This window comes from Agelaius tricolor, unplaced genomic scaffold (assembly GCF_023055355.1).
Source record: "Agelaius tricolor isolate 1412-34295 unplaced genomic scaffold, bAgeTri1.0.p SCAF_57, whole genome shotgun sequence".
Classification (NCBI taxonomy): domain Eukaryota; kingdom Metazoa; phylum Chordata; class Aves; order Passeriformes; family Icteridae; genus Agelaius; species Agelaius tricolor.
Window position 1 is genome coordinate 1,765,342 of NW_027269317.1, and position 24,737 is coordinate 1,790,078.

Consider the following 24,737-nt stretch of genomic DNA (forward strand, 5'->3'; position numbering starts at 1 on the left):
CTCCTTCTAACTTAACCAACGCTATTATGTCGACGTGACCTTTCTCAGCTGGCCAGCTGTCCACAAAGCTCTCCACATTTCGCCTGTTTTTCTGTTGAACAAGCATGGTCTGATTAAATGCAGCAGATATCATCTTTTGCACCATGTTCTGTAGCCATATGCAAAACCACGGCAAAATTAATACTACTAACAAAGCTATAATGCTCACTATAATGCTGACCTTAACAATAGAGCATAACCATGATCCCAGGCCTAAAGATTTGAGCCATCCATCAATACCAAAGCCTGATTCTACCTGTAGGTTTCCAGTTAACGGCTCCAATGTGGAGAGCTTTGTGGACAGCTGGCCAGCTGAGAAAGGTCACGTCGACATAATAGCGTTGGTTAAGTTAGAAGGCGGCAAGTCTAGGATTCAGCAGTCAGTGTCCAACCACTGACAAGGACATTGTGCCCTTGGTGCAACAACAGGATAGAGGAGAGGATCTCATGCCAAAAATATGAGGATAGTTTCAGCAGAATAACCACGAGAATGTAGAAGTAGTAACAAAATAACCATAAGAATGTAGAAGTAGGCGTGGTTGACCGAGAAGTAATTAACCAATAATGAGCTCAGCTTTGCAATATGTATAAGCTTCATTAACACCAATATAAATATGTGTGAGCTATCAATAAAGTTGGAGACTTGCTGTTCACTCATATTGTGTGCCGCATTTCTTCCGCCGATCCAACAGGATCTGAGAGTGCAAAACCCGACATAGCCATGGGGGGTTTGCAGTGATAATCAAAACAAATGCACCTTTATTGAAACAACCACAGCGAAATGCGTTCAGGAGGAATTGGGGGTAAAAGGGAAAAATAAGGAGAAGAGGGAGGGAGAGAAAAGAAAGGTTTATAGGTACCAAACATCGAACAGCAAAGTCCTTCGATGTCCTGCCCATGGAGCTCACCAGGTCACGTCTGGGGAGATCTCAGGGGTGCAGCTCATCCCAACTCTAATTATCCTCTGTTCTGATGGGGGAAGGGGATGAATCTTGAAACCAAATCAAAGGCAGTCTATTGTATTTTCAGGGGGAAAAATGGTATTTGGGGAAGGGTGCACACAGTCCATGTTCAGCAGTGGGCGAGAGCCATTGTCTTCTGGTCTACTGCTCACACCTGCAACATCCATCTCACTTTGGCCAGCTTGCCTCCCCCACACCCCCCCGGGTTGGGGGTTTCAGTCCCAATCCCTGGAAAAAATGAGAGGGGTCTTTTCACATGGGGGTTTCATGTCTCAGTTATTGATGGAGGCTTCTCACATCTCTGTCTGTCACAGTGACTATAAACGAGTGAGGGTCCTCTCTGGGGGACCACCCAAAAATTCAGGAGAAGTCCAGCCAGGCCAAGAGGTGGGGAAAAATTCCAGAATTTTTCACAGTGCCCCCTTCTTCTTTTCATTGGGCTCAGTGTAGCACACAGCAAACACACCAGGGAACAACAGAACAGCAACACTCTCAGGTCTCGGGGCCCTCGGCGTGGACCTTTCTCCTACAGGGTCAGAGATTGCGGACGGGGGGGGGCTTTTCTTCAGTGGTCCCCAATGACGATCGTGAGGCAGATGAGGGAAACTTTGGGCAGAGTCTCACACCCACATCCCGCAGTGAGTGGGGAGGGGGAGCTCAGCCCATGTTAGGAGTCTTTAAATGATTTAAAATAACTACTAATTTTAAATTTTAATAAAACTTTAGTGAAATTAATTAAAACGTCCATATAATTAAAATTTATATAATTTTAAAATATAATTTAATAATGCTTAATAATTTCTTTGATCTCTTGTTAATAAAATTTTGTTTCTAAAGTGGAGTGGGACAAAGGGATCTGAACAGAAAATCCTGAACAAGCTCAGTCCCAGAAAATCGGGGTTAAATGTGAAATGAGCAGCTCTGATTGGCCGCCCCAGCACAGCCCGCCCTTCCAGTCCCTCCCAGTCCATTCCCAGTCCCTCTCCAGCCCAGCCCAGCCCTCCCCTCTCTCTCCCAGTGCCCCCCAGCTGATCCCAGTGTGTCCCCGCTCTCTCTCTCTCTCTCTCTCTCCCCCAGTGCCGCCCAGCGTGTCCATCTCGCTGGTGCCCCCCTCGAGCTCCCAGCCCGGCCCCGGCCGCCTGCTCTGCTCCGTGATGGATTTCTACCCTGCTGCCATCCAGGTGAGGTGGTTCCAGGGCCAGCAGGAGCTCTCGGAGCACGTGGTGGCCACCGACGTGGTCCCCAACGGGGACTGGACCTACCAGCTGCTGGTGCTTCTGGGAATCTCCAAAAATCCCGGGAAAATGGGTTTAGGACCATCCAGACACCTAAAGTCCTGGAAAAAGGAGAATTCGACAACAGCCAACGCCCCAAAATGATGAAAAAGGGGGGAAAAAATCCTGAAAAAAAACCCCAAAAAATCAAAAATATCCACAAAAATCCCCCCCAAAAAAATTGAGATGGATTCCCCCCTTAATTTTCCAAAATTAAAAAAATTCCAGCGAACCCCAAATCCGGGACCCCTCCCACAACCCCTTCTTGGACCCCAAGAATTGGAGGCAGGGTCAGGGCCAGCAGCGGCAGCAGCCGGGGGAGGCTCCGCGCTCCGTCCATGGCTCTCCGGGCACACCGGGAAGGGTCGGTGCTGCTCCCAGGAACGCGGATCCAAACTGAGGGGACTGGGAACCGGGGAGCAGCAAACCCCAAAAAGCGCTCAGCCAATGGGAGAGAAGAGTTTATTTCGCGTCATGTGTTGCTGGGTAGAGGGTTTAAATATTCAGCTCTTTAAGAAATCCCGGCCAATCAGAGCGAAGAAACTTTGTGACTCATTAGTTGCTGGGAAGAGGGTCTGGAAATCGGGCTCCCAAAGAAACCGGCCAATTAGAGAGCGCAAAAAACCAGCTCGGCCAATGAGAGCGAGCCCATAAACAAGCACAACAAATCAAAGCGCCGCCAAAAACCACGCCCGACCAATCAGGGAACGCGGCCCTCATGACCCCGCGCTGCTCCGGGCTGGCTCTCCCAGTTGAGCGCGGTTGGTTTGGGGTGGAGGTCGCTGACCATGGGGCGATGGGCGGCAGCTGGGGCCCTACTGGTGGCACTGGTGTTGCTGGGAGCCCCCCCGGCTGCGGGCGCGGAGCTCTCGGGTGAGCGGGGGGCGGGAGGCGCTGGGACAGGAGGGGGAGAAGGGGGAAAAGGGGGCGAAGGGGGGAGCCCGGAATGGAGGGGGAGGAGGAGGAGACCCCCCAAAGGGAGAGCGGGAGGGGCTGAGGGATGGGGGGAGGGGTGGGAGAGGGCGGGGAAGGGGGAAAAGGAGAGGGGGGGACCGCAAAACTGAGCGGGAGGGGGTCGGGGATTGGGGGATTCGTGGGAAAATGGGGAAATGGGACCCCAAAAGTGATTTGGGAGCTGTCGGAGGTGGGAGGGGAGAGGATGTGGAAGGGGAAATGGGGGAAGGGCGGCAAAGAGGAAGCGGCAGCGCGGGCAGGAGGGTCCCGTGTCGGCCGTGGGGCACAGGGGGTGCGGAGTGGGGATCCGCGGTGGGCCCCGGAGCTCTGCGGGGTGCTGGGTGGGGCACCCCCTGAGCTGTGTGCTGCACTCACAGGGGTGTTCCAGAACATGCATCAGTACGAGTGTCACTTCATTAACGGTACAGAGAAGGTGAGGTACGTGGCGAGGTACATCTACAACCGGGAGCAGTACCTGATGTTCGACAGCGACGTGGGGCACTATGTGGGGTTCACCCCCTATGGTGAGAAACATGCCCAGTACAGGAACAGCGACCCGGAATTCCTGGAGGACGCACGGACTGCAGTAGACACGTACTGCCGGCACAACTACCGGATTACCACCCCATTCAGCGTGGAGCGCCGAGGTGAGGGCGGGGCAGAGCGTGTCCCCTCGGGCCCTGCCCTGCCAGTGACCCTGGAGCCCCTCAAAGGTTCCCGGGGAATCGCCCCAGAGCCCTCAGCCCTCCTTGACCCACCCCACGTCCTCCTATCTCCTCCAGTTCCTCCCAGCCCCTCCTAGTGCCCCCCGCGCGTCCATTTCAGCGACGCGTAAAGCTGACGCTTCTCAGCCAATCAGATCGCGTCTCTCTCATGACTCGTCTGTTGTTAGGCAGATCCGCAGCGCCCAGTGCCCCGCGCTGGACTCGGCCTCCCAGTGTCGCGAACTTCATTCCCACTTCATCCCAGTGCCATCAAAATCCCTTCCAGTTGCACCCAGTCCCTCCAAGACCATCTCCAATTCCATCGCAGTCTATCCCAGTCCATTCCCGTCCCTCCCCCGCCCAGCCCAGCCCAGCCCTCTCCCATCTGTCCCAGTGCCCCCCAGCTGATCCCAGTGTGTCCCCGCTCTCTCTCTCTCTCTCTCTCTCTCCCCCCAGTGCCCCCCAACGTGTCCATCTCGCTGGTGCCCTCCTCGAGCTCCCAGCCCGGCCCCGGCCGCCTGCTCTGCTCCGTGATGGATTTCTACCCTGCTGCCATCCAGGTGAGGTGGTTCCAGGGCCAGCAGGAGCTCTCGGAGCACGTGGTGGCCACCGACGTGGTCCCCAACGGGGACTGGACCTACCAGCTGCTGGTGCTGCTGGAAACCCCGCCCCGGCGCGGGCTCACCTACAGCTGCCAGGTGGAGCACGTCAGCCTGGAGCAGCCCCTGAGCCGGCACTGGGGTACGGGGGAGCCCCTGGGGGCGCTGGCAGAGCCACTGGGCTGTGCTGGGAGCCACTGGGAGGGAGCTGGAGAGAGCCGGGCTGGGACTGGGAGAGGCCCTGGGGACTGGGCAAGGGCTGGGAAGGGGTTTGGGGGAGGCTGGGGAGGGTGGGATGGGGTTGGGGGCTCCTGGTGGGCACTGGGAGGGAGTTTGGGGGTACTGGGTGTGACTGGGAGGGAGTTTGGGGGCGCTGGGTGTGACTGGGAGGGATCACAGTGAGTCCGGAGGGGCTGGAAGGAGATCGGCCATGGCAAAGCGGGGCTTGCCATGAGCTCGGTTGTGCTGGGCACAGACTGGGAGGGCTCTGGCTGAGTCCTGCTGGGGCTGCCAAGGGACTGCGAGAGGCTTTGGGGCTCCTGGGGCGCTGGGGGCAACTGGGAGGGGGCTGTGGGATCCTCAGAGGGACGGGAGGGGCTTTGGTGGCTCCTGGCCAGGACAAAAAGGGATCCCGGGGAGGTTTCAGGGGCTCCTGGCTGGGCTGGAGGCCACAGGGAGGGCACTGGGAGGGGCTGGGGGTGTCCGTGAGAGGTTTTGGGGGTGCTGAGCCCTGCGGACCCCCCAGAGATGCCGCCGGACGCCACCCGCAGCAAGATGCTGACGGGCATCGGGGGCTTCGTCTTGGGCTTCGTCTTCCTGGTGCTGGGGCTCGGCTTCTACGTGCGCAAGAAGGTCAGGGCGGGTGCCGGGGGTGGCGTCCCGGCCGTGGCGGAGCGTGTGCGCTCCCGCCGGGGCCCCCAGCCCGGTGTCACCCCCTTTTCTCTGCCCACAGAGCTCTTGAGCCGGCGGCGGCCGCAGCCCCTCCCCGTGGGCTCGGGCCCGGCCGGGACCCCCCGCTCCGTCCCCGCTCCGCTGATTTTGGGGGGGGTCCCGTGTCCCCCCAGCCCCGCTGGCGCTCTGCCCCCGCCCAGTGCCTGCTCCCAGTGCTCCCAATAAAGCTTCCCAGTTGGCCCCGGGGCCGTTTATTGGGGGGCGATGGGGAGGGATTTGGGGGGGGCGGTGATGGGACGGATTTGGGCAAAGGGAGGGGGAGAAAGGGTGGGGGCTGGGCCCGGGGGGGAGCGGGAGGAGGAGGAGGAGGAGGAGGAGGAGGAGGTGGAAGGGGCGGGGGACGTGAGAGAGAAGAGGGGAAGGAGGCGGGATGAGGAACGAGCAGGAGCTGGAGGAGCCATTGAACCGGGGGAGGAGAGGCGGGAGGAAGAGAAGGGGGAGATGAGGAGAGGAGCAGAAACCAGAGAAGCAGCGGAGATCCTCCGGCCTTCACCCAGGTGTCCACGCGGGGAGCCAGGAAGATGTGGAGCCCCCAGCCAGGTGTGTTCCCAACGCGGGGGGCTCTGACCCTGGGGGTCACCCGGGATTATCCAGCGTGGATCCTCCAACGGGGGCTGGACCTGGAGCGGGGCACGGAGCTCATCCCGCACCGGGGCACGGCGGGATCCACGGGCATCGACCCCTCCCTCATCAAAGGACAGCTTTCAGTTACAGTGGTTAGGACAACTAGTTAGTTATGGTAGTTAGTACAGGTAGTTAGTTATGATAGTTAGGACAGCCTGTTTGTTATGGCAGTTTTTTGAATACAAACTCTCTCAAACCTCAACTCCCCTGACGTGTCCCTTCCCTCTCCCGCTGTGACTCAGCTGCCCGGAGCAATGTGAGGGGAGAGCGGGCCCAGCCTGGCCCAGAGCTGAGCCCCAGCAGAGCCCTGGCAGAGCCCAGAGCAGCCTCGGCACCTGCAGAGTCAGCCTGGAAGGAGGCGCTTGGAGCCTTCTCGGCTGCACCCGGCTCTTGGTTACAAACTGTGTGTGCTGGAAAATGCCACCGGCTCTGCAGGAGGGCAGAAGGGGCCCGGGGAAGGCCCAGGTGCTCCATGCAAGGGAAAAACCTGCCCTGGGTTTGTTATAAATAACTAGGTAGTGTTGGCTTTTGCTATTATGTATTGACTTCTGCAAAATATTCTTAATCACAACAATTTTGATAGAGTACAGTTTGTAATCACTTTTCACTGCTTTTGCTATAGTATAATTTGTCAGCTTTTTGTGGCCAATGCCTGGCCCCTGTGTAGCTCATATCCTCAGAACATCATTTATGGATGATATTTGAGTTTATGGACAGTGTGAAAAACATACATTATAGTTTTGGCTTTTGCAAAATATTCAAGTGGATGCCATGTGTTGTGCATTAGAATGTTAACTTTTGCAGAAGTAGCTGTAGTTGTGAAATAATAACTAATGCTTTTATTTTTGTAACTAACTGACAATAATAACTCAGAGATATTTGTGAAAGAGCTAATGTTCATTTAAAGTACTTGTGGAAATAGCTAAAAGCGTCTGCCTGGTCAGATAACATTTAAGGAAGGGATGTGATGGGGCCCCTGCCACTGACCCTTCCACTGTCAATAACTGTCACCTGCTGAAACCACAGAACAGGGGCCCTTGTGAGGCAGTGACACACAACCCTCAGAACAGCAATCCACGATTCCTGCACGTGCTCTAAAAAGGCGAGTTGGGGGTCAAACCAACCTAAAGAATTCCTGGAACATGTAAACGAGTTCAAAGAAATGTTTGAATCTGTACAATCATTATGAATATGTATTTGAACAATACAATGGAGAAACTAGACAAGAAGAGTTGCTGTGGTTAACCGGTGTGCCTCTGGCTATGGGCAACACCCAGCACTGTTACTGATTTGTCCCTTATTATTCCTTGTTAAACTTCAAAAATTCTAAAAAGTGGGGCTCATTTCTCACAAAACCCAAGGTGTTCACCCCTTGTTCTTCCCCCAAAGCCAGGATTGGTCAATCCTAAACTTTGTCTGGATGGAGGAGAAGGAGGCTGCGAGGAAAAGGAAGATGCACTGGTGTGGAGGCCCATGGGAGTCTCAATCTCCCACCCATGGAGGACTGGTCCCCAATAAGAAGAATAGATTTCAAGGTTATGGTGAGAAGCTTGCTTCTCCCACAGATCTTTGCAGGCACATGCTGATTTCTGGAAAGTTCTGTTACCCCATTGGCCCGTTGGCCTAATTACCCTAGTTCACCCCTTGTTACCCATCTCTGGTTAGTCCCTAGAATGTTCTCCCTCTCTGTCCCTCCATTGGCCCCAGTTTACTGCATTCCTCTGCCCCTGTTTCCCTATTAGCTGTCCCGACCCTAAACCCCTCCTTTGCCCCATTTCCCCCATATCCATTGGACCCTGACCCTCAGCTCCACCCTCACTACCCCATCTAAAAACCCCCTGTGCCCTCGGCTTGCACCCTGTCTTTGTCCCTGGACCCTGTTCAGCTCTGTCCCCTGTTCCTGTACCAATAAACCCAGTTTGCTGAGATCATACCCAGACCCATGCTGCCGACTTTGTCAGCTTTATAAAGCAGCCGTGAGCTCCGGGCTCCTGAGTGCCGGACGCTCCAAGGGCCTCGGCAGCGCCAGGATGCTCCAGACTGGGACAGCCAGGCAGGGCAGGAGGAATCACTGCCCCTTTCCCCTCCCTGCTGCTCCATCTCCCAGCCCAGCATCGCTGCAGGACAGCCTCACTGCCAACGCCATCCTGCCAGGGATGGACTGGGGGGATCTCCTTCCCCTTCCCTCTGGCATGGAGGCAAATCCCATCTTCTCCTTCTCTGCCCTCCTTCCTCTCCTCATTCTGTCCTACATCCATCCACGTTCCTTTCCCATCTCCTTCCTCCCTTGTTCCTTCTTGTTCCTCCCTCTCCTCCTGCCTTTTCCTTTTCCCTTCTCCCTGTCTCTTCCTCTCCTTGTCCTTCCTCCCCCAGGCACTGAGCTGCAGACAGAGACCAGGGAGAACAAATCCCTGCCACAGAACCTCGTGGAAGAGGCCATTTGGAACGGCTCCACGGCTCAGGAATCCAATGGGGAGGAGAAGCCCCAGAGATCCCACACGAGGAGGGGCTGCAAACCCAGCCTGGAGAGCTGTGAGGAGGTAAAAGCCTCCCTGTGCTGGGAAGGGTGTGGGGAATGTGAGAAGAGCTTCAGGCAGAGCTCAGCCTATTCCTGGTGCCTCCAGAAACGGCGGTGCCAGATGCAGAGATCCCCCTGCAGATCCATGGGGAGGCAGAGATCCCCCTGCAGATCCATGGGGAGGCAGAGATCCCCCTGCAGATCCATGGGGATGCAGAGATCCCCCTGCAGCCCCCGGAGCAGCCACGCTGGAGCACGGGGATGCCTGAGAGGAGGCTGTGCCCCCGTGGCCAGAGGGGCCCCGCTGGAGCAGCCTGTCCTGGCAGGACTGACCCCGGGGCACAGTGACCCACGCTGCAGCACTTGGAGGGGGGCTGTGCCCCGTGGGATGGACTCAGCTTGGAGAAGTTCCTGGAGAAGTCTCCGGTGGGAGAGAGCCCAGGGTGCAGCAGGGGAACGACTCCTGTCCCCGAGCAGAGGGAGAAGCCCCGGGGCATGAAGTGAGCACGGCCCCATTCCCTGTCTCCGGCACTGCCGGGGTAGGAGGTGCAGCTGGAAGGAGGGAGGCGTGGGGGAAGGCTGGATTTAAGGCTCTTCACTTACTTCTCATTATCCTGCTCTGAGGTTTTGGGGTTTTCTGTCAGAAATCTCTCCCCTCCCCCACTCATCCACAGGGATTTGGGGCAGTTTTCCCTTTTTGGGGGAAATCAAAGCGATGCACTGCTGCTCCTGATTAGGGGTAGGAGAAGTGAGGTTCCAGGGCTTCCCGCTGTGCCGGAGCCACTGAAGCCGCAGTGCTGGGAAAGCCGTGGCGGGAGGTGCGGAGAAGTTTGTTTGTGTTTTCAGCTCAATCCCCTCGGGCCCGGGCCCGTTCCAGGGCTGTTCCTCATCTCCGGCTCTGCCCTCACGCAGCCCGGGGGGCCCTGAGAGCGCGGGGCGAGGCTGTGCCTGGTGCAGAGCCCGCCCCTGACTGGGATTGGGCGACGGTGCCGTCAGTCGTGGTTCTGGCGCGCTGATTGGTGGGAGCGGGGCGGGGCAGGCCCCGGTGGCGGCCTGAGGGCGGCCGTGGCTCGGCAGCGGCGCCACTGGCGGAGCGTGTGTGCGGGCCCGGGAGCGGCGGGAGCGGCCGGAGCGCGGTGAGGCGGCGGCGGAGCTGGGAGGCGGCCGCAGCGCAGGTGGGAGCCGCGCTGGGTTGTGCGGGGGCTCGGGGCTCGCTGCGGGCCTCGGGGGCGGCAGGGGGCTCGGGCGGGTTCGTTGTGCCGTGTCCGGCGCGTGTTGCCGCTGGCGTGAGGGCGCTGCGGGAGCGGCTGCCCGCGGTCTCCTTGCGGCCGCTGCCTCGGCAGGAGCCGCTGCCGGAGCAGCGCTGGCTCGGCCCGGTTCCTGTGGCTGGGACAGAGGTGGCTGCCCCGTGCCCGGGGTTGTGCGGGGAAATTGACGTGGCCGGAGGTTTCTGTGCCCAGAGGAGACAGAGGAGTCCTGTACAAGTGACTTTATTGCTGAGCAGAGGGAGAAGCCGTGGGGCATTTGCCGTGCGCTCGCTGCCATTGTTGTAGTTCGCAGCCTCCTTTTTATCCTCATTTTCCCGGCCGCTTCTCCCTCTCCCTTTGCCCACTGGCTGAGGTACTTGGAAGGTTCAGACTTCCACATCTGCCAACTGCACGTCCTTGTTAATGTGCATCTCCACTTTTGTAGAACAGCCGATATTCACGGCTCTCTTAAGTCTTGGTTGTTCTCGAAGTTCAGGAATTTAGCGGGACTTTCTGTGAGCAGCAGTCCATGTTAATTAGTAACAATTATTGAAGCTGGTGGTTTCGCCCTTTACTTCCTTATCTACAAGTCCCTGGCCCCTCGCTCAGCTGCTGAATGAGCTGCACTCTCAAGGTGTGGAGCACGGTAAAAAGGTGAGAGTTGCTGTAGCACATCAGAGGAGAAACAGCATTCGTTTAACCCATGGACTGCCAGAGAGCCACAAAACCGTGTCCCATTCCCATCCTTTTCACGTTTGGACCAATACATGAGCTGCTCTTTTGTTTCCGTTGGTTTTTTTTTTCAGCACTTTTCCTTTGTCATCTAAATGCCAGCAGCAGTTTGAGTCATTTAGTTTTCCACAAACTCCTCTTCTTTCTGCTAACAGATGATCTGATCCCATCCCATGGTGAAATGTTGTTTTCCTCATTTCAGTGGATTGCTCAGCAGGAAGGTCAGGAGCTGGAGCTGTCTGGTTGGTTATTCCCAGGGCAGCTTGTAATCTAATGATGCCATTGAAATGAGAAATGGGTTCTGTGGCTCCTGATATGAATTAGTTTGGGTTCCCAGGGGCCGGTCCATGGTGTTGTCGGATTTGTTCTGGTGGCCTTTCCCCATTTTGTCCGCTCTCTCCAGCTAGGGCTGCATCAATTGACTGCTTTTCTCTAACTAAATCATCAAATACTTGGATTCCCAACTGATTTCCCTGAATTTTTGGTAGCAAAAAGTCCCCAGTGCCCTAATATACCCTGTATATAACACAGACAGTGACAGCAGATATTGGAGTGGGCAGAGGGATGATTCCCCCCCATTTATTTATAGTGAAGTTTTCCCAACATTCTCCATTTGCTGTTTCCCTTTGCAGCTTCACCCGTTTCTGCTGCAGGGTCAGATATCCTCACCCTGGGCTCTGCCTTGAGCTGTGCAAATTCCATCAGTGCAAGCAGGCAGAGCTTGGGGTGAGGGCAGAGGGAATCAGCCCAATTCCTGCCCCAGGCAAGAGACCCAGGTCCATTGTCCAGGCTTTGCCCAGCAGTGTTCATTTGCATTTCTAAAGCTCCTCTGCAGGCTGCCTGGAATGAAGCTTCTCTTCCAGGGCAGCCACCTCGTGAGTCACATGTGGCCCCCACAGAATCTGGTTTTTTTGCAAAAAGTATCAACTATTTACGAGTTAAAAGTATTATGGTAATGCTCTTCAATTTTGCAAAATGCAGTGTTAAAAACGCCAATCACTTGTTTTTAAAATTTTTTAAAGTTTAATAGGAATAAAATGGTTATAAAAATAGTAATACAGTTAGAGTAATAATAATTTGGACAAACTGAATTAGGACAATATGAGACAATAAATACAAAGTGTTACGGATGTCCCGGTACCTATTGCTGGGCAGCACGAGCCTCAAAAGGACACCCGTTAACAAAGGATTAACCCTTAAAAACCATAGCCTGTTGCATATTCATACACTTCATACATGATGCATAAATTCCATTCAAATACAGGATTCTGTCTGGTCATCCTCAGCTTCTTCCTCCAAATCCTAATAGCGCCTTCGAAGTTGGTTTCTTCTGATAAGAGGGCAATAAATTCTTCTCTGAAAGATGTAGGTGTCCTGTGGCTGCTATCTCGCTGTGAGTCCTTTCTTTTTAAAAAAGTATCCTACATAGCATCGTTTCTATTTAAACAATTTTTATAATCTAAACCTATATTTAACACAGTACTTAAGAAAACTAATACAGCATTACTTTCTAAAACAACACATATAATATTCATTTTAATATTTGCGAAAAGCCAATCATAAAATACATACATTTTTCACATGCAGCATAAAGGCGAACATGGAAGAACCCAGACCAAAAACTGATTCTCACAATTCTGTCCCAAACCCACCTGAAAATATAAAGTGTGAGTTTTATGAAAAATTTTTCTCATGTTGTAATTGTGTCACTGAAGCTGCAGGGAAAGCAAAAACTCTCCAAGAATCTCTTTAGTGTTAGAGAGTCAAGGCATTGCTTGGTTCTGGCCAGGATGTGCAACAGAAATAATTTCTTTCACAAATACCCTGGCTGTGCAGAGAAAATCATTCCATGGCATGTGAGTTTTACTGGATTTTTCCTAAACTTTATGTAGTCTGAACCAATCTAAATCCCCTGGTTTAATGTTCATTGCTTCCATGTTGTGTAGGTTTTTAGTATTTGGTTTCCTGTTGGACCCGGATTTCTTCCCCTCTGCTGTGAATTCGGTCCACACTCCTGGATTTCCTTCTCAGCCTTTTCCAGACCAGGTGTCTCCAGCTGTGCCGGGGGCAGTGTCTGGGGTAGCTGTTGGTTGCTGTTTGCTGCTGGGCGTTGATGTTTTGTTGCTGGTCGTTATCTCTGTGGGTGTCTTTTGGGCTATTCCCAGTCTGTTGAGATGTTAAACTCATCTCCATTGAGTGGTGTAGCAGCCCTTAAATAAAACCTTTAAAATTCCTTTCCCCAAGGCAAAGACAAACCAAGCCTGAGCAGAGAAAGAAGATTTAAAAGAACCAAAATGGGTACATTTTGCAGCAATGCAGTCGCAGTCAGCCCAGAGTGTGGGTGTGAGTGAGCCCCAGAGTGGAATTGTGCCGTGGTGCTCCCCAGCAGCTGTGGCAGTGCAGGCCCAGCCAGCGCTGAAGCTGCAGCAGTGGCAGCGAGGCTTGGCCGCAGTGGCTGGAGGTGCCAGAGGAGGGTGGCCAGGATTTCCGAGGGTTTGAGCAGAGGATCTGTGGGCAGGCCCAGGGGCTTGGGCCGCTGTGGAGCCCTGGCTGCTGCTGCGTTGCCTTCAGGGCAGGCTCAGGGGCGGCTGCCATGGTCCTGCTGCAGGCGGGAAGTGCAAATCTCCGGGGCTTCAGAGCCCCTGAGGCCAGGCTGAGGGGTCCCCCCGTGTTCAGCTGTGCTGGCGGCTGTTTCTGGCCTCAGGGACACTTGGCATGGGCCCCTTGGCCACCAGTGGTGCTGCTTTGCACTCCTTAGGCAGGAGCCGATGTCCTGGCTGGGTGTTGGCAACAGCAAAGTGCCAGGGCAGGCTCTGTGCCAGCCCAGCTTCCTGTGGGAGAATCTACCTTGATCTCTGATCCAGTGCTTGCTGAAGCAGTCAGAATTGCTTTTGCCCCCCTGTTAGGTGCCATGGTGTCAGCAGAAGCTATTGAAGCCTTCCTGCCCAGGGCATTTCAGTGCCAGGCTCTTACAAGCACCCAGAGCTCCTTGGGTTGAGCTGAGCATGGGGCGGTGACCTGCGCTTTGTCTGATTCCCCTTCCTTAATAACAGCCTGTCTTGTAGCTCTTTTCCCTTCTGCTGCCCTTGCAGAGCCATCCACAAACACATTTTGTCCCTCAGGCCAGGGAATGTCCCATCAATCTCTCCCAGCCTGGGTCTGGAGCTCTGTCCCTTGAGTGCTGTCCTGGGTTCCTTGCCAGCCCCTCTCCAGGCTGTTCAAACAGGAGGCTGGGTTAAACCCTTGCCCTGTCCTCAGTTCTGAATCCTCCTGTGCCATTGAACAAGTTTCATACTGTAATAACCGAGCCCTGCCCATCCATTTAGAGGCTCTTTTGGTTGTCAAAGCTTTAACTTGCTGCCAGACTTGAACTCTAGGAGATCCTCCTGTTGTCATCAGTTTTCAGCCTCAGCTCCCATGAAAGCTATGGCTGCAGAATTCTGCAGACAATGAGGCTGCTCTCTGGCCACTGGGTTAAACATTTTAGCACAAGAATTCCTTTGGCAAGTCCCTGTTTAACATCCACCTATAATTCAAATTCTTTTACCCTGTCTGGAAGGGCCAGGGCAGCGGCCTCACGTAATCTTCATTTTAACACTTGAAAATTCTGTGTTTCCTCCTCCTGTCCATACATCCAGTTTGTTGACTGGCAGGATAGGAGTGTTACAGGGAGACACCCCTGGCTCCAAAAGCCCTGCCTTCTACAGGGACTCAATACCAGGCTGTGAGCCCTTCCTTCCCTCCCCTGGAACAGGGTATTGCTTGTCCTGGTTGCTTTGAAGTAATTTGTAGAGGCTCCATATCTAATTTTCCCTCTTTCCCTGGGGCTGCCCACACTTCTGGGTTCAGTTCAGCATAGGCCTGGCCAGACATTTGACACAGAGGTACAACAGAACTGGTCTCTGTATCACCTTTTATAATATTAATTTGTGTTCTGAGTTTAGAGATCCAATCCCTTCCCAGTAAATGATGATAACAATTAGGAGCAAATAAAAATTCATGCATTTCAAATCCATCTCCCACAAGTGCTAACAGTGGTTGAATAAAACCATACATCTTTCCCACTTATCTCATGAATAATCCAAGACTTTTTTGGGTCGAAGATTCAGAGTGCATTGAGAGGCTCCTGTGTCCATCAGAAAATGCCTCCTCTCAATGCAGACCCACCTGAATGTTCTCAAGGGCTCCAGTGTGGAGGGTCCCTGGTGTGATGGGAACTGTGACAGCCCTGCCAATCCATGTCCATCAAGGGATGGACTTGCTGGTCCTGAGGGTGCTGCTGTCTGTGCTTGCAGTGTCCTTGTGCCCTGCAGCTGGAGCCCTGATTCCTTGCCAGGGGCTGTTTGGGTGGGCTGTCCCCTGCCGAGGAGGGCAATGCCTCTGCCGGGTGCTTGTGGCCGAGCCCGTGCCCTGGGTGCTGGGGCCCCCTTGGGCCCTGGGGTTGATCCCTCAGGGGCTGTAGGAGCTCTGCCCTGGCCTTTGCCTTCAGCTTGGCCTTTTGCTGCTCCCTTCTTGCATTCACCTGCTGGGCCTTTGTGCCCAAGTGCTGCAGGGCCTTCTTCTGCCCCTCCTGCAGCCCCCCTCAGTGTCTGTGGATGCTCATCCTCTGAAAGCTGCTGAGCTTTCTGTAAAATCATTTGTATCTCCAGTAACCCTAACAAAATCCTTAAAAGACAATCTCCATGCTAAAATGTATAATCCACATTTCCCAGGTGTTCCTTGCTCCTCGTCCCTGTGCTCAGGGTGCCCTCCCCAGCCCGTATCCCAGAGCCGGTCCCTGTCCTGCCGCAGTGTCCAAAGGCGCCCCCCGGCGGGCAGGGCCGGCAGCTCCACGGGGCCGGGCAGCGGCCGGGGCGTCCCGCAGCCTCCTGGGGGCCGGGGGCCACTGCCGGCCCTGCCCGGGGCTGGTGGGGTCAGGCAGCGCCCGGCGCTGAGCCCCGGCTGCCCCACAGCCCCGGCCCGGCCCCGCAGCTCCCCCCAGGCCCCCAGCCCGTGCTCCCGGTCCCGCACCTCTGCGCCCGCTGCTGCCGCTGCCTCCCACAGAGAAACCCCCTGAAACCCTGACCTCCTTGTTTTCCTCTCCTGGAAACCGGGGATGCAAATGATCAGCTGGCAAATGTTGAGGATAAGACCCTGCTGAAAAACATCCCAGTCCTCAGTATTTTTCTCTTCCTTCTCTTTCCATCATCCTTTTCCTTCCCACAAAGATTCCTTCTGCAGCTTTTTGCCTTAAGCATATTGCTGCACACTCCCCCTCACCCAGTCCCTTTGCAGCACACCAACACCATCCATGCCCTGTTGTCTCAATCCTTTCTCCACTTCTCTTATTGCCCCCCTGGGTGTCCAAGTTCTTAATTACCTCTGGGTGAATGTGCAAACTCCCTCAACCTTCTCCCAAGGGACCCTTCAGAGATATTTTGGGATCATCATCCCTTTGGCACAGGACCCCTTCCTGGCTTTCCCTTTTCTAGCCTCCATGGGTGCCCTGCCATGCTCACTCCCCAAAGATCCCAGTGCACTCACTGATGAGATTTTCAGTGCTCTCTCCCTGCTGACTCTTCAGAGCCCCCCCTGATGTGTCACTCGTCTGTCTCCTGGTCACTCTCAGGTACCCAATCAGTCCCCGGTGCTGCCGCCCCCAAGGGGGCCGATCACCCGAACTGGGTGAGGCACCTTCAGCTGCACTCACTGCCCGCTGCCCCAGACGGTGGATAGAATTCCAGACGAGTCCCAAGGTGTGTGGAAAAATTGACATCTTCAGAGATTCTGTCCACAAAGCAGACAGAGGAGTCCTGTAAAAGTAATTACATTCCTAAAAAAATGGGAATGGCCATGAGACATTTCCCACGGGGTCTGTCCAGTTCTTGGAGGACACAGCTGCCTTTTCATCCTAATTTTCCTGGCCACATCTCCCTTTCCCTTTCTGCATTGGCTGTAGTGCTTGAGAAGTACAGACTTCCCAATCCACCTACCACATACCCCCTTGATATGCTCCCACTTTTAAATAGCGAACGATATTCATGACTCTGTGAAGTCTTTGTTCTTCTCGAAGTTCATGAATTTGGCAGGACCTTGGCTGAGCAGCAGTCTGTGTCATCAATTAAGAACATTTTCTGAAACTGATGGCTTCTCCTGTCACTTTCTTGTGTCCAAGTCCCTGGCCCTATCTTTAATCAGATTCACAGCATCTGTTTGTAAAGACACTTTCCTCTTCCTTTCATGGGGGTTTCCCCGTTTGTGGGACATCCCCCCCTGGAGCTGTGTGTCCCCCCCTTGCTGCAGCCCCAGCCCTCAGGCAGCGCTCAGCCAATCAGAGCACGCGGCTCCGATGACTCATCAGTTGCCAGGCAGACCCGCAGCTCCCAGCGTTCCCCACCTGCGCCCCCCCCCCCCCCCCCCGGCCCCAGCGCCCCCCTCGAGGGGAATTTGGGGAGGTGGGAGTGGGGCAGCGCCAAGGCCGGGCCCCCCCGCGCTGTCCTGGCGGGAGCGGCTGCAGTGGGGACCGAGTGCGGGCGGGAGCGGCCGAGAGCCCAGCGCTGCCCCAGCCCGACCTGCCCCAGCTCCATCCCTGCCCCTGCCGTGGGATGCTGTGGGTTTGGGGGCAAGAGGGAGCCGGCAGCGGGTGCTGGGCCTGGGGCAGGAGGAGAAGGGAAGGAGAAGCAGGGTTGAGGAACAAAATGGTCAAATGAAGCACGTGGGAGGAGAAGGTGGGATTGTGCAAGAGAAAGAGGAATAGCAGGAGGAAGAGGAGTGTGAGGAAGAATAGGGACACAGGAGGAGGAACAGGAAGAGGAAGCAGCACAAGGTTCCACCTCTCCCTGTATCTGCAGCCTCCTACCCCAGCCCCAGGAGCGTTGCCCCCCCCCACATGCAGCAGGTGACTGGGGATTGGGATCCACGGTTTTCCCGGGGGTGAATCTTGGTGTTTCTGAGCTTTTTAGGGCTAATTGTTGGTGCTTTGTTTTTTTGTGGGGGCTGAATCTTTATATTTGGAGGGGGGTTTTGCTGAATGTTGATGTTTGGGAAGTTTTTGATCTGTGTCTTGATGTTTGGAGGACTTTTGTGCTGAATTGTGATGTATTGGAGGTTCTTAGAGACACAAGATGCCCAATGACTTAATGAGATGAACTTGGGCAAGGAGGAACTCCCAGTCCAAGGGACTCTCATCTTGTTTTTTTCTCCAAACCAGGATTTTTCATTCCCAGGGAGTGTCTGGATGGAGGAGGAGGAAAAGCCCTGGAGATTCCGCACGAGGAGGGGCTGCAAACCCAGCCCAGGGAGCTGCAGGGAGGAAAGAGCCCCCTTGAGCCAGGAAGGCGGCCGGAGATCCAGCCAGAGCTCAGAGCTGGTGGAGAAGCCTCATGGCAGGGAGAAGCCCCACAAGTGCTTGGAATGTGGGAAGGGTTTTAGTCGGAGCTTGGGCCTGATCCAGCACCAGGTGATCCACACTGGGGAACAGCCCTATGAGTGTGAGGAATGTGGGAAATGTTTCAGCTGGAGCTCCAGCCTGAGGCGGCACCAGGTCATCCACACTGGGGAGAGGCCCTATGAGTGTGAGGAGTGTGGGAAGAGCTTCAGCCAGAAGGGGAGCCTGATGCAACACCAGAGGATCCACACTGGGGAAAAGCCCTTTGAGTGTGGGGAATGTGGGAAGAGCTTCAGGCAGAGGGGCCAGCTGATGCAACACAAGATGATCCACACTGGAGACCGGCCTTATGAGTGTGGGCAATGTGGGATGAGCTTCAGCCAGAAGGGGAACCTGATGCAACACCAGAGGATCCACACAGGGGGAAAGCCCTATGAGTGTGTGGAATGTGGGAAGAGCTTTAGATGCAGCTCTGGCCTGAGGAAACATGAGAGGATCCACACTGGGGAAAAACCCTATGAGTGTGGGGAGTGTGGGAAGAGCTTCAGCATCAAGTGCCAGCTGACGGAACACCAGAAGATCCACACTGGGGAAAAGCCCTACAAGTGTGGGGAATGTGGGAGGAGCTTCAGAGGAAGCTCGGCCCTGATCCGCCACCAGGTCATCCACACTGGGGAACGGCCCTACACCTGCTTGGAATGTGGGAAGAGCTATGGGTGGCACTTTGACCTGAGAAAACACCACCAGCGTGTTCACTCTGGGGAGAAGCCCTACAAGTGTCCCCAATGTGGGAAGAGGTTTCACAGGAGCTCCGATCTTCTCAAACATGAGCGGAGTCACACCGAGGAGAGGCCCTTCCGCTGCCCCGACTGCGGGAAGGGCTTCAAGCTAAACTCCCACCTCACCATCCACCGGCGCATCCACACCGGGGAGAGACCCTACGAGTGTGGGGAGTGTGGGATGAGATTCTCATCGAGCTCAGCTTTGACCCGACACCAACGGAGGCGCCACTAAGGGAATCCCTGTGAGTGCCCCGAGTGTGGGAAGAGCTTTGTGCGCTGCTCCAGCTCCATCCTCCATGAGAGGATCTGCATCGGATGATCCCCAGTGACCCCCGTTGGGGAGAGCCCTGGTGATCCGTGGTCCTGGTGATCCAAGTAGAAGGCATCTGGCTGGGGGGCTCCACTTCTTCCTGATTCCCTGTGGGCAGCTAGATAAACCCAGAGGCAGGAACATCCATCAGGACGCAGGCCTACAATGGGGATTCCTTGGGGAGAGCCGATTTGTCGACTTTCAACCCCATAAAATCTTTTGCATTCAATCCTATCTTCTGGTGACATCAAGGAGTACTGAATGGTCCCTGAGGTATATTCTGGGTTGACTATATGATGCTTGTATCCCCAGTTTGTTCTGTTTATGCTGAATAATAAGTTTTGTACCTGTAAGACTTGTCCTGAGAGTGAAGGGGGGAGAGAAGAAGTGCGGAGTTTGTTTTCAGAAACTGCACTCGCTCCTCCACATTCCTGCTCTGGGACTGTGTTGTCTGCAGATGGACAGACAGCGGGACAGAGCTCTCCTTTGCTTTTAGTTAGTTTTAGCTAGCTGAACCAGAGAAGTTCCCTGAACTGTGGGGTTTTTTCCCCTTTTCTTTGGACCTGTTTAAACCTGCTCTGGCCTGAACACCAGAAGAGCACGGGCAGCTCACACCTGTGGCCCACCGGGCCGGGCCTGGGCCACGGCATTTCCAGCACTGGAGGGACTGATAAGGGACTGAGTGAGCTGAGCTACAGCCCACAGAGGGACTTGGTGAGTTTGTCTCTCTTTTAGAGCAGCAAGAGGTTTTATTGTTTTGTTATCTTTATTGAAAGATAAAAATATCCATTCCAGAATATGCAGTTGATCTTCCCAGTTATCACTCCACTAACACAGTATTCCACATGGTATTTCATGGTCCTTCAAAATAAACACTTGAACACCAACATAGGTATCTATTCTGTTAACAAATTTGTGTGCTAAGGCTAATTCAATTTCTTCTAGGGTCTTTGCTGCTGGGGTCAATTGCCTCTCATCAGTAGAGAAGGTGGTGCCTGAAAGCAAATCATGCAATGGTTGCATCTGATGATTAGTTATGCCTAAATATGATTGAATCCAACCTATTGAACCAACCAATTTCTGTCCATCAGTAGCAGTTTTAACATCAATGTCTAACTTCACAGGTTGAGGCATAACTTGAGTGTTGGTCACCAACATACCTAGATAATTCCAAGGCATGTGTTCCTGCACTTTCTCTGGGGCCATGATCAGACCAAAAGCTTTCAAATTTGTCACAGCACATTGTTTAAGAGCTAATAACTGTTATCAGATGCCAACAAGATATCATCCATGTAATGATAACAGTAGCAGTTTTTAAATTGCTCCTGCACTTTTGACAAGGCCTGTGCCACAAACCATTGACAAATAGTTGGCAAATGTTTCCTGCCTTGGGGAAGTAACTTCCATTGATATCTTTTATTGGATTCAGCATGGTTTATGGAAGGCACAGTGAAAGCAAATTTTTCTTTGTCTTGCTCAGCCAATGGAATAGTGAAGAAACAATCTTTCAGATCAATGACAACTATTTGCCATTCCTGTGGAATCATTGTAGGTGTAGGAAGGCCTGGTAGTAAAGCTCCCATTGTTGCCATTACAGCATTTATCTGCCATAAATCATGTAAAAGTCTCCATTTTCCCAATTTCTTTTTTATTATAAAAACAGGGGTATTCCAGGGGCTGAATGATTCTTCAATATGTCCTGCTTGCAATTGTTCTGTGACTAATTCTTGCAGGGCAGTAAGCTTTTCAGTAGTAAGGGGCCAGTGGCCAACCCAGGCAGGTTTATCTGTCAACCATGTCAGGGCCACAACTGGACGTTCATTGCCCTGCATCACAGTGGCCCCCGTTAAAAATCCGTAGTAATTTTGACACCCCATTGAGATAAACAATCTGGTCCCCACAGACTTTGAGGAGCATCGGCAACATAGGGTCTGATGTTAGCTTGTTGGCCATCAGGATGTTTCACATTAATTACAATGGCTGACAGGCCACCTGTTGTAGCACCACCCAACCCCAGGAGTCCAAAACTTGCATGAGTGAGAGGCCACGACTGAGGCTAGCAAAGTCACGAGAGCATTGTGACATCTGCTCCAGTGTCAATCAAGGCTGTTACTGATATGGTTCCTGGATGGACATGCATCCACTGGTGGTGAGGATGCATGTCTTTTCTGGATGGTTCTCTGATACTTTCTCAGCCCAGAACACTTGGGGTACTCCTGTCGATCCAAAACTTCCTGTGCCGCGACTTCGGCCCACTGTATTTGGAACAAAACTCACAAAAGGTACAATTTGAGCAATGCAGGTTCCTTTCTGAATAGTGACAGGAGGGTAATCGATGGATACCATGGCATGAATCTGTCCCAAATAATCAGCATCAACAGGTCCTAGATGCACATGAATACCTCTAAGTGTAGTTCTTGATCTCCCTATCAAAAACGCACTCAATCCCCGTCCTATCGGACCATAGGCATCTAGGGGCACTTTACATATTTCTTTTGTCAGAATGGTTACTGTGTCAGCCGTGGGTATATCAATCCCTGCGGAGCCGCTTGTTGCCCCTGAGTATTGTTCACAAATGGGCAGCTTTGCAGTGCTGGGAAGGCCCGCATTTGCTGTTGTGGTTCTTGGGGTATTTGTTTCCCCACGCGCCCCTTCACGCTCCTCTTTGGGTTTCCCTGCAATAGCTGAACCACTTGCATGATATTTACTCCTGCACTGTTTAGCATAGTGCCCAAGTTTAACACAGCGATTGCACACAGCATCGCTGCTTGCACTTGGCTTAAATGTTGTTTTCCGGAGACAACATTTGACACTGTGGTACACTGTGACCTTACGTGCCCTTGTTGTCCACAATTATAACATTTTGCTGAAGGTCTTAGCACTGCAGCAAGAGCTGCCATTTTATGCTTGACTGAACCAACTTTCGAGCAAGCAGTAACCATTTCAGACAAGGTGGGTTCCCCAGGTAAAGTGTCAATAATCTTTCTGCAGTCTGGGTTTGCATTTTCTTTAGCCAATTGTATGCACAATTTGTCTTGCAAAGTTTCATCATCTACCTGTTTCTCAATAGCTGCAGCAAGTTTTTCTGCAAATTGCAAAAATGGTTCTCTCATCCCTTGCTGTATTTCTGTTTTGGAGCTGCCCTTTCCATTGTTTTAGTTAAGGCACTCATGCCAATTTGCTGAGCTTGCGCCAAAATTGAAGGATCCCACCTTGCCTGTGAATCTGGATTGGCAAAAGGCCCAGTGCCCAGTAGGGATCAACACCCACAGCATGACGAGGGTCGTGTTGAGGCAACTGCATATTTGTTAGAGCTGTGCGTTCAGCCGCTCGCCTCCAAGTGTCTTGAAATACACCGTATTGTACTGGCTGGAATAGAATTGTAGCAAGATGCATGATGTCATAAGGTGCAAGCATATCTGCATTAATTACACATATTAATTGCATTACCTCTGAGGAATTAATACCATACTGAGCCACTTTTGATTGGAGATCTTGCACAACCCTCCAGGCAAAGACATGATGACTGTCATCCTGCCCTGTTACAGGAGCTGCTCTAAAAACTGGAGAAGCCATAGGGTTATCACAGGCAACATTTGCATTGGCACTGTTCTCCTGAGGTACTCTTGAAGCACCTAACCTTTCTATCATGTCCCAATTCTTTTCTTCAACTGCTTTCCTCCTAATAAATTCCCAAAACTCCTGAGGCTGTCGAGGAAGCCCAGTTACTTGACATGGAGGCAAAGTCCATGGGGCAGCAAGGCTAGAGCTCTTGGGAGGTAAAGAGGCCAGAGCTCCTTGCCCCAACTCAGGTGTTACTGCGGGCGACTCATCACTTGCTTCGCTGTTGCCGTCACTGTGAGGGAGCAGAGGATACGACCTTGCAGGTTGTTCATGCAGCTCAGAGGGGAGCGGGGGCGCATGGCTGGACTAGAGCGGAGGGAAACGGGGGGGCAGACGGCTGGGTTTGTCTCTCTGCTAAAGACATTTCAGCTGACTGGCGTAGTGGTGTAGTGTATACAGGCACCATCGTGGGCTGCTGTGCAGGTGTGAGATAAAGAGGTTTAGGGGTCTGATAAGAGGATGCTATGGCAGGTTGCCCTGAAGCTCTGGCAGCTTTCCCAGAAGCCTTGGCAGCTTGCCAGGTAACTTGCATGGCACCTGGACTTTCTTCAAGTTCCCCATCAGAAGCCCCCTCTGCCTCATCCCCCCCCCGTTGGGTTCTGTTATCTGCCCCAACTCTTCCTCCGCATCCTGCTCTGCTTGTTCTCGCTCTGTTTTCCATTCCTTTAATGCCTCAAAGAGCGGTTCCCAAGTAACTGCTAGATTGACAACCGTTTTATCTCCCGTTCAGATGACTTCCCACAGTCTGTCCCTGACTTTTTTCCATGCCTTAACACTAAAAGCTGTGTCGGGATCAGTGCCAAAATCCTGTGATTTAGCCCACAGCAATATATTTCGAAGGGCATAGTCTGACGTATTAGTTCCCTTATTTCTTAACAAAACTTTCCATGTAGCCAGAACATTTTCTTCCTCTTTAGATAAATTATGTCCCATTATTACTAGTTGGTGGCTCACCTACTTCCAGGTGTCTTGATAGGAGGAAATCAGGTCCGGACCTCCCTGTGTCTTCCACCTGCCCCTCTCAGCTGCACCAACGCCGCCTCCCCCACTACGTCCCAGTGGGTCACGGTTGCCAGTTGCTAGGACCCCGTATGGGCCCCCACCGACTCTGTTCTTATCACGTCGGGGCAGAGGGGAAGTGTCGCTGTCGAGGTGGTCACGACATAAAGCAGAGACCACAAGCAGTCTCAGATGGCAACTCTTTATTATTGAACATGGCTGACTTTTATACACTTTCCAATTGTTTATGCTTCTTCTATCTTTACTATTGGCCACAATAAGTCAACATAACACTATTGGTGAAAAGTTACAGTGACACAACTAACTTTCTAAAAATGCTTCGTCCAGCTGCAAGGTTCTCTTATCTTTCTTCTCTCCTTGGTTACAGCCTTGGAGAGAACTCCTTATCAGCTTCTCCTTACTTCTCAGTTTCTTTTCGCTCCTTTAGCTAACAAGCCGCTGTTAGTCCCTTTCACAATTCCCCCTTTTTGTTTTTGGACTGTAAATGCAGCTGCTATGGATTTTTGCAGGGCCCTTAGCAAAAATCCAAGCAGAGAGGAGACACACAAAACCACAATCACAACCATCAACAAAAGAGAAGGGTTTAATATCTCTGTCATTAAAAATGTAGTCATTAAAGGGGAAGCCAGAATGGGGGTAGGAGATGTCTTCTTAGTTCCTGGAGCAGGTGTCAACTTCTTTGGAAAAGACTTAAAAATCCAGCTGGGAATAGAGGTTATACCAGAAGAAGAAAAGGCTGTGGACAAACTCTTAGAAATAAAGTAGTGGTGTGTATACCTCATGCGGTCCAAAATATGTTGAAATCAAAAAGGGAAAAAAAAAGGAAAATAAAATGCTGGGGAAGAAATGGTTAGTAGACTCTAAGATGTAAAAATGTGAAATAATGATAACTTAACACTAGAAGTAAAAAAAAGTTTGAATCCAGCTCAATTTTTTTGGCAAACAAAAAGGTACCTTAACACATGATTGTTCAGAAATTGTGCAATACCAAACTGAAGTTCAGGAGGATGTAGCAGAACAAGCCCTCCTAG

At 52.9% G+C, this 24,737-nt stretch overlaps 1 protein-coding gene and 1 pseudogene across 1 annotated transcript in view; both read left to right on the forward strand.

Moving 5' to 3' along the window:
* LOC139604933 (zinc finger protein 135-like) overlaps positions 1 to 19,926 on the forward strand; it is a 120,214-nt gene extending 100,288 nt beyond the window's left edge. The window contains exon 2 of the mRNA XM_071456273.1: positions 17,794 to 19,926. Within this exon, the coding sequence (XP_071312374.1) occupies positions 17,794 to 18,984 (1,191 nt within the window). The 3' untranslated portion in view covers positions 18,985 to 19,926. The remainder of the gene's footprint in view (positions 1 to 17,793) is intronic.
* LOC139604894 (class II histocompatibility antigen, B-L beta chain-like) lies at positions 2,994 to 5,493 on the forward strand (annotated as a pseudogene).
* Positions 19,927 to 24,737: the final 4,811 nt, after the last annotated feature.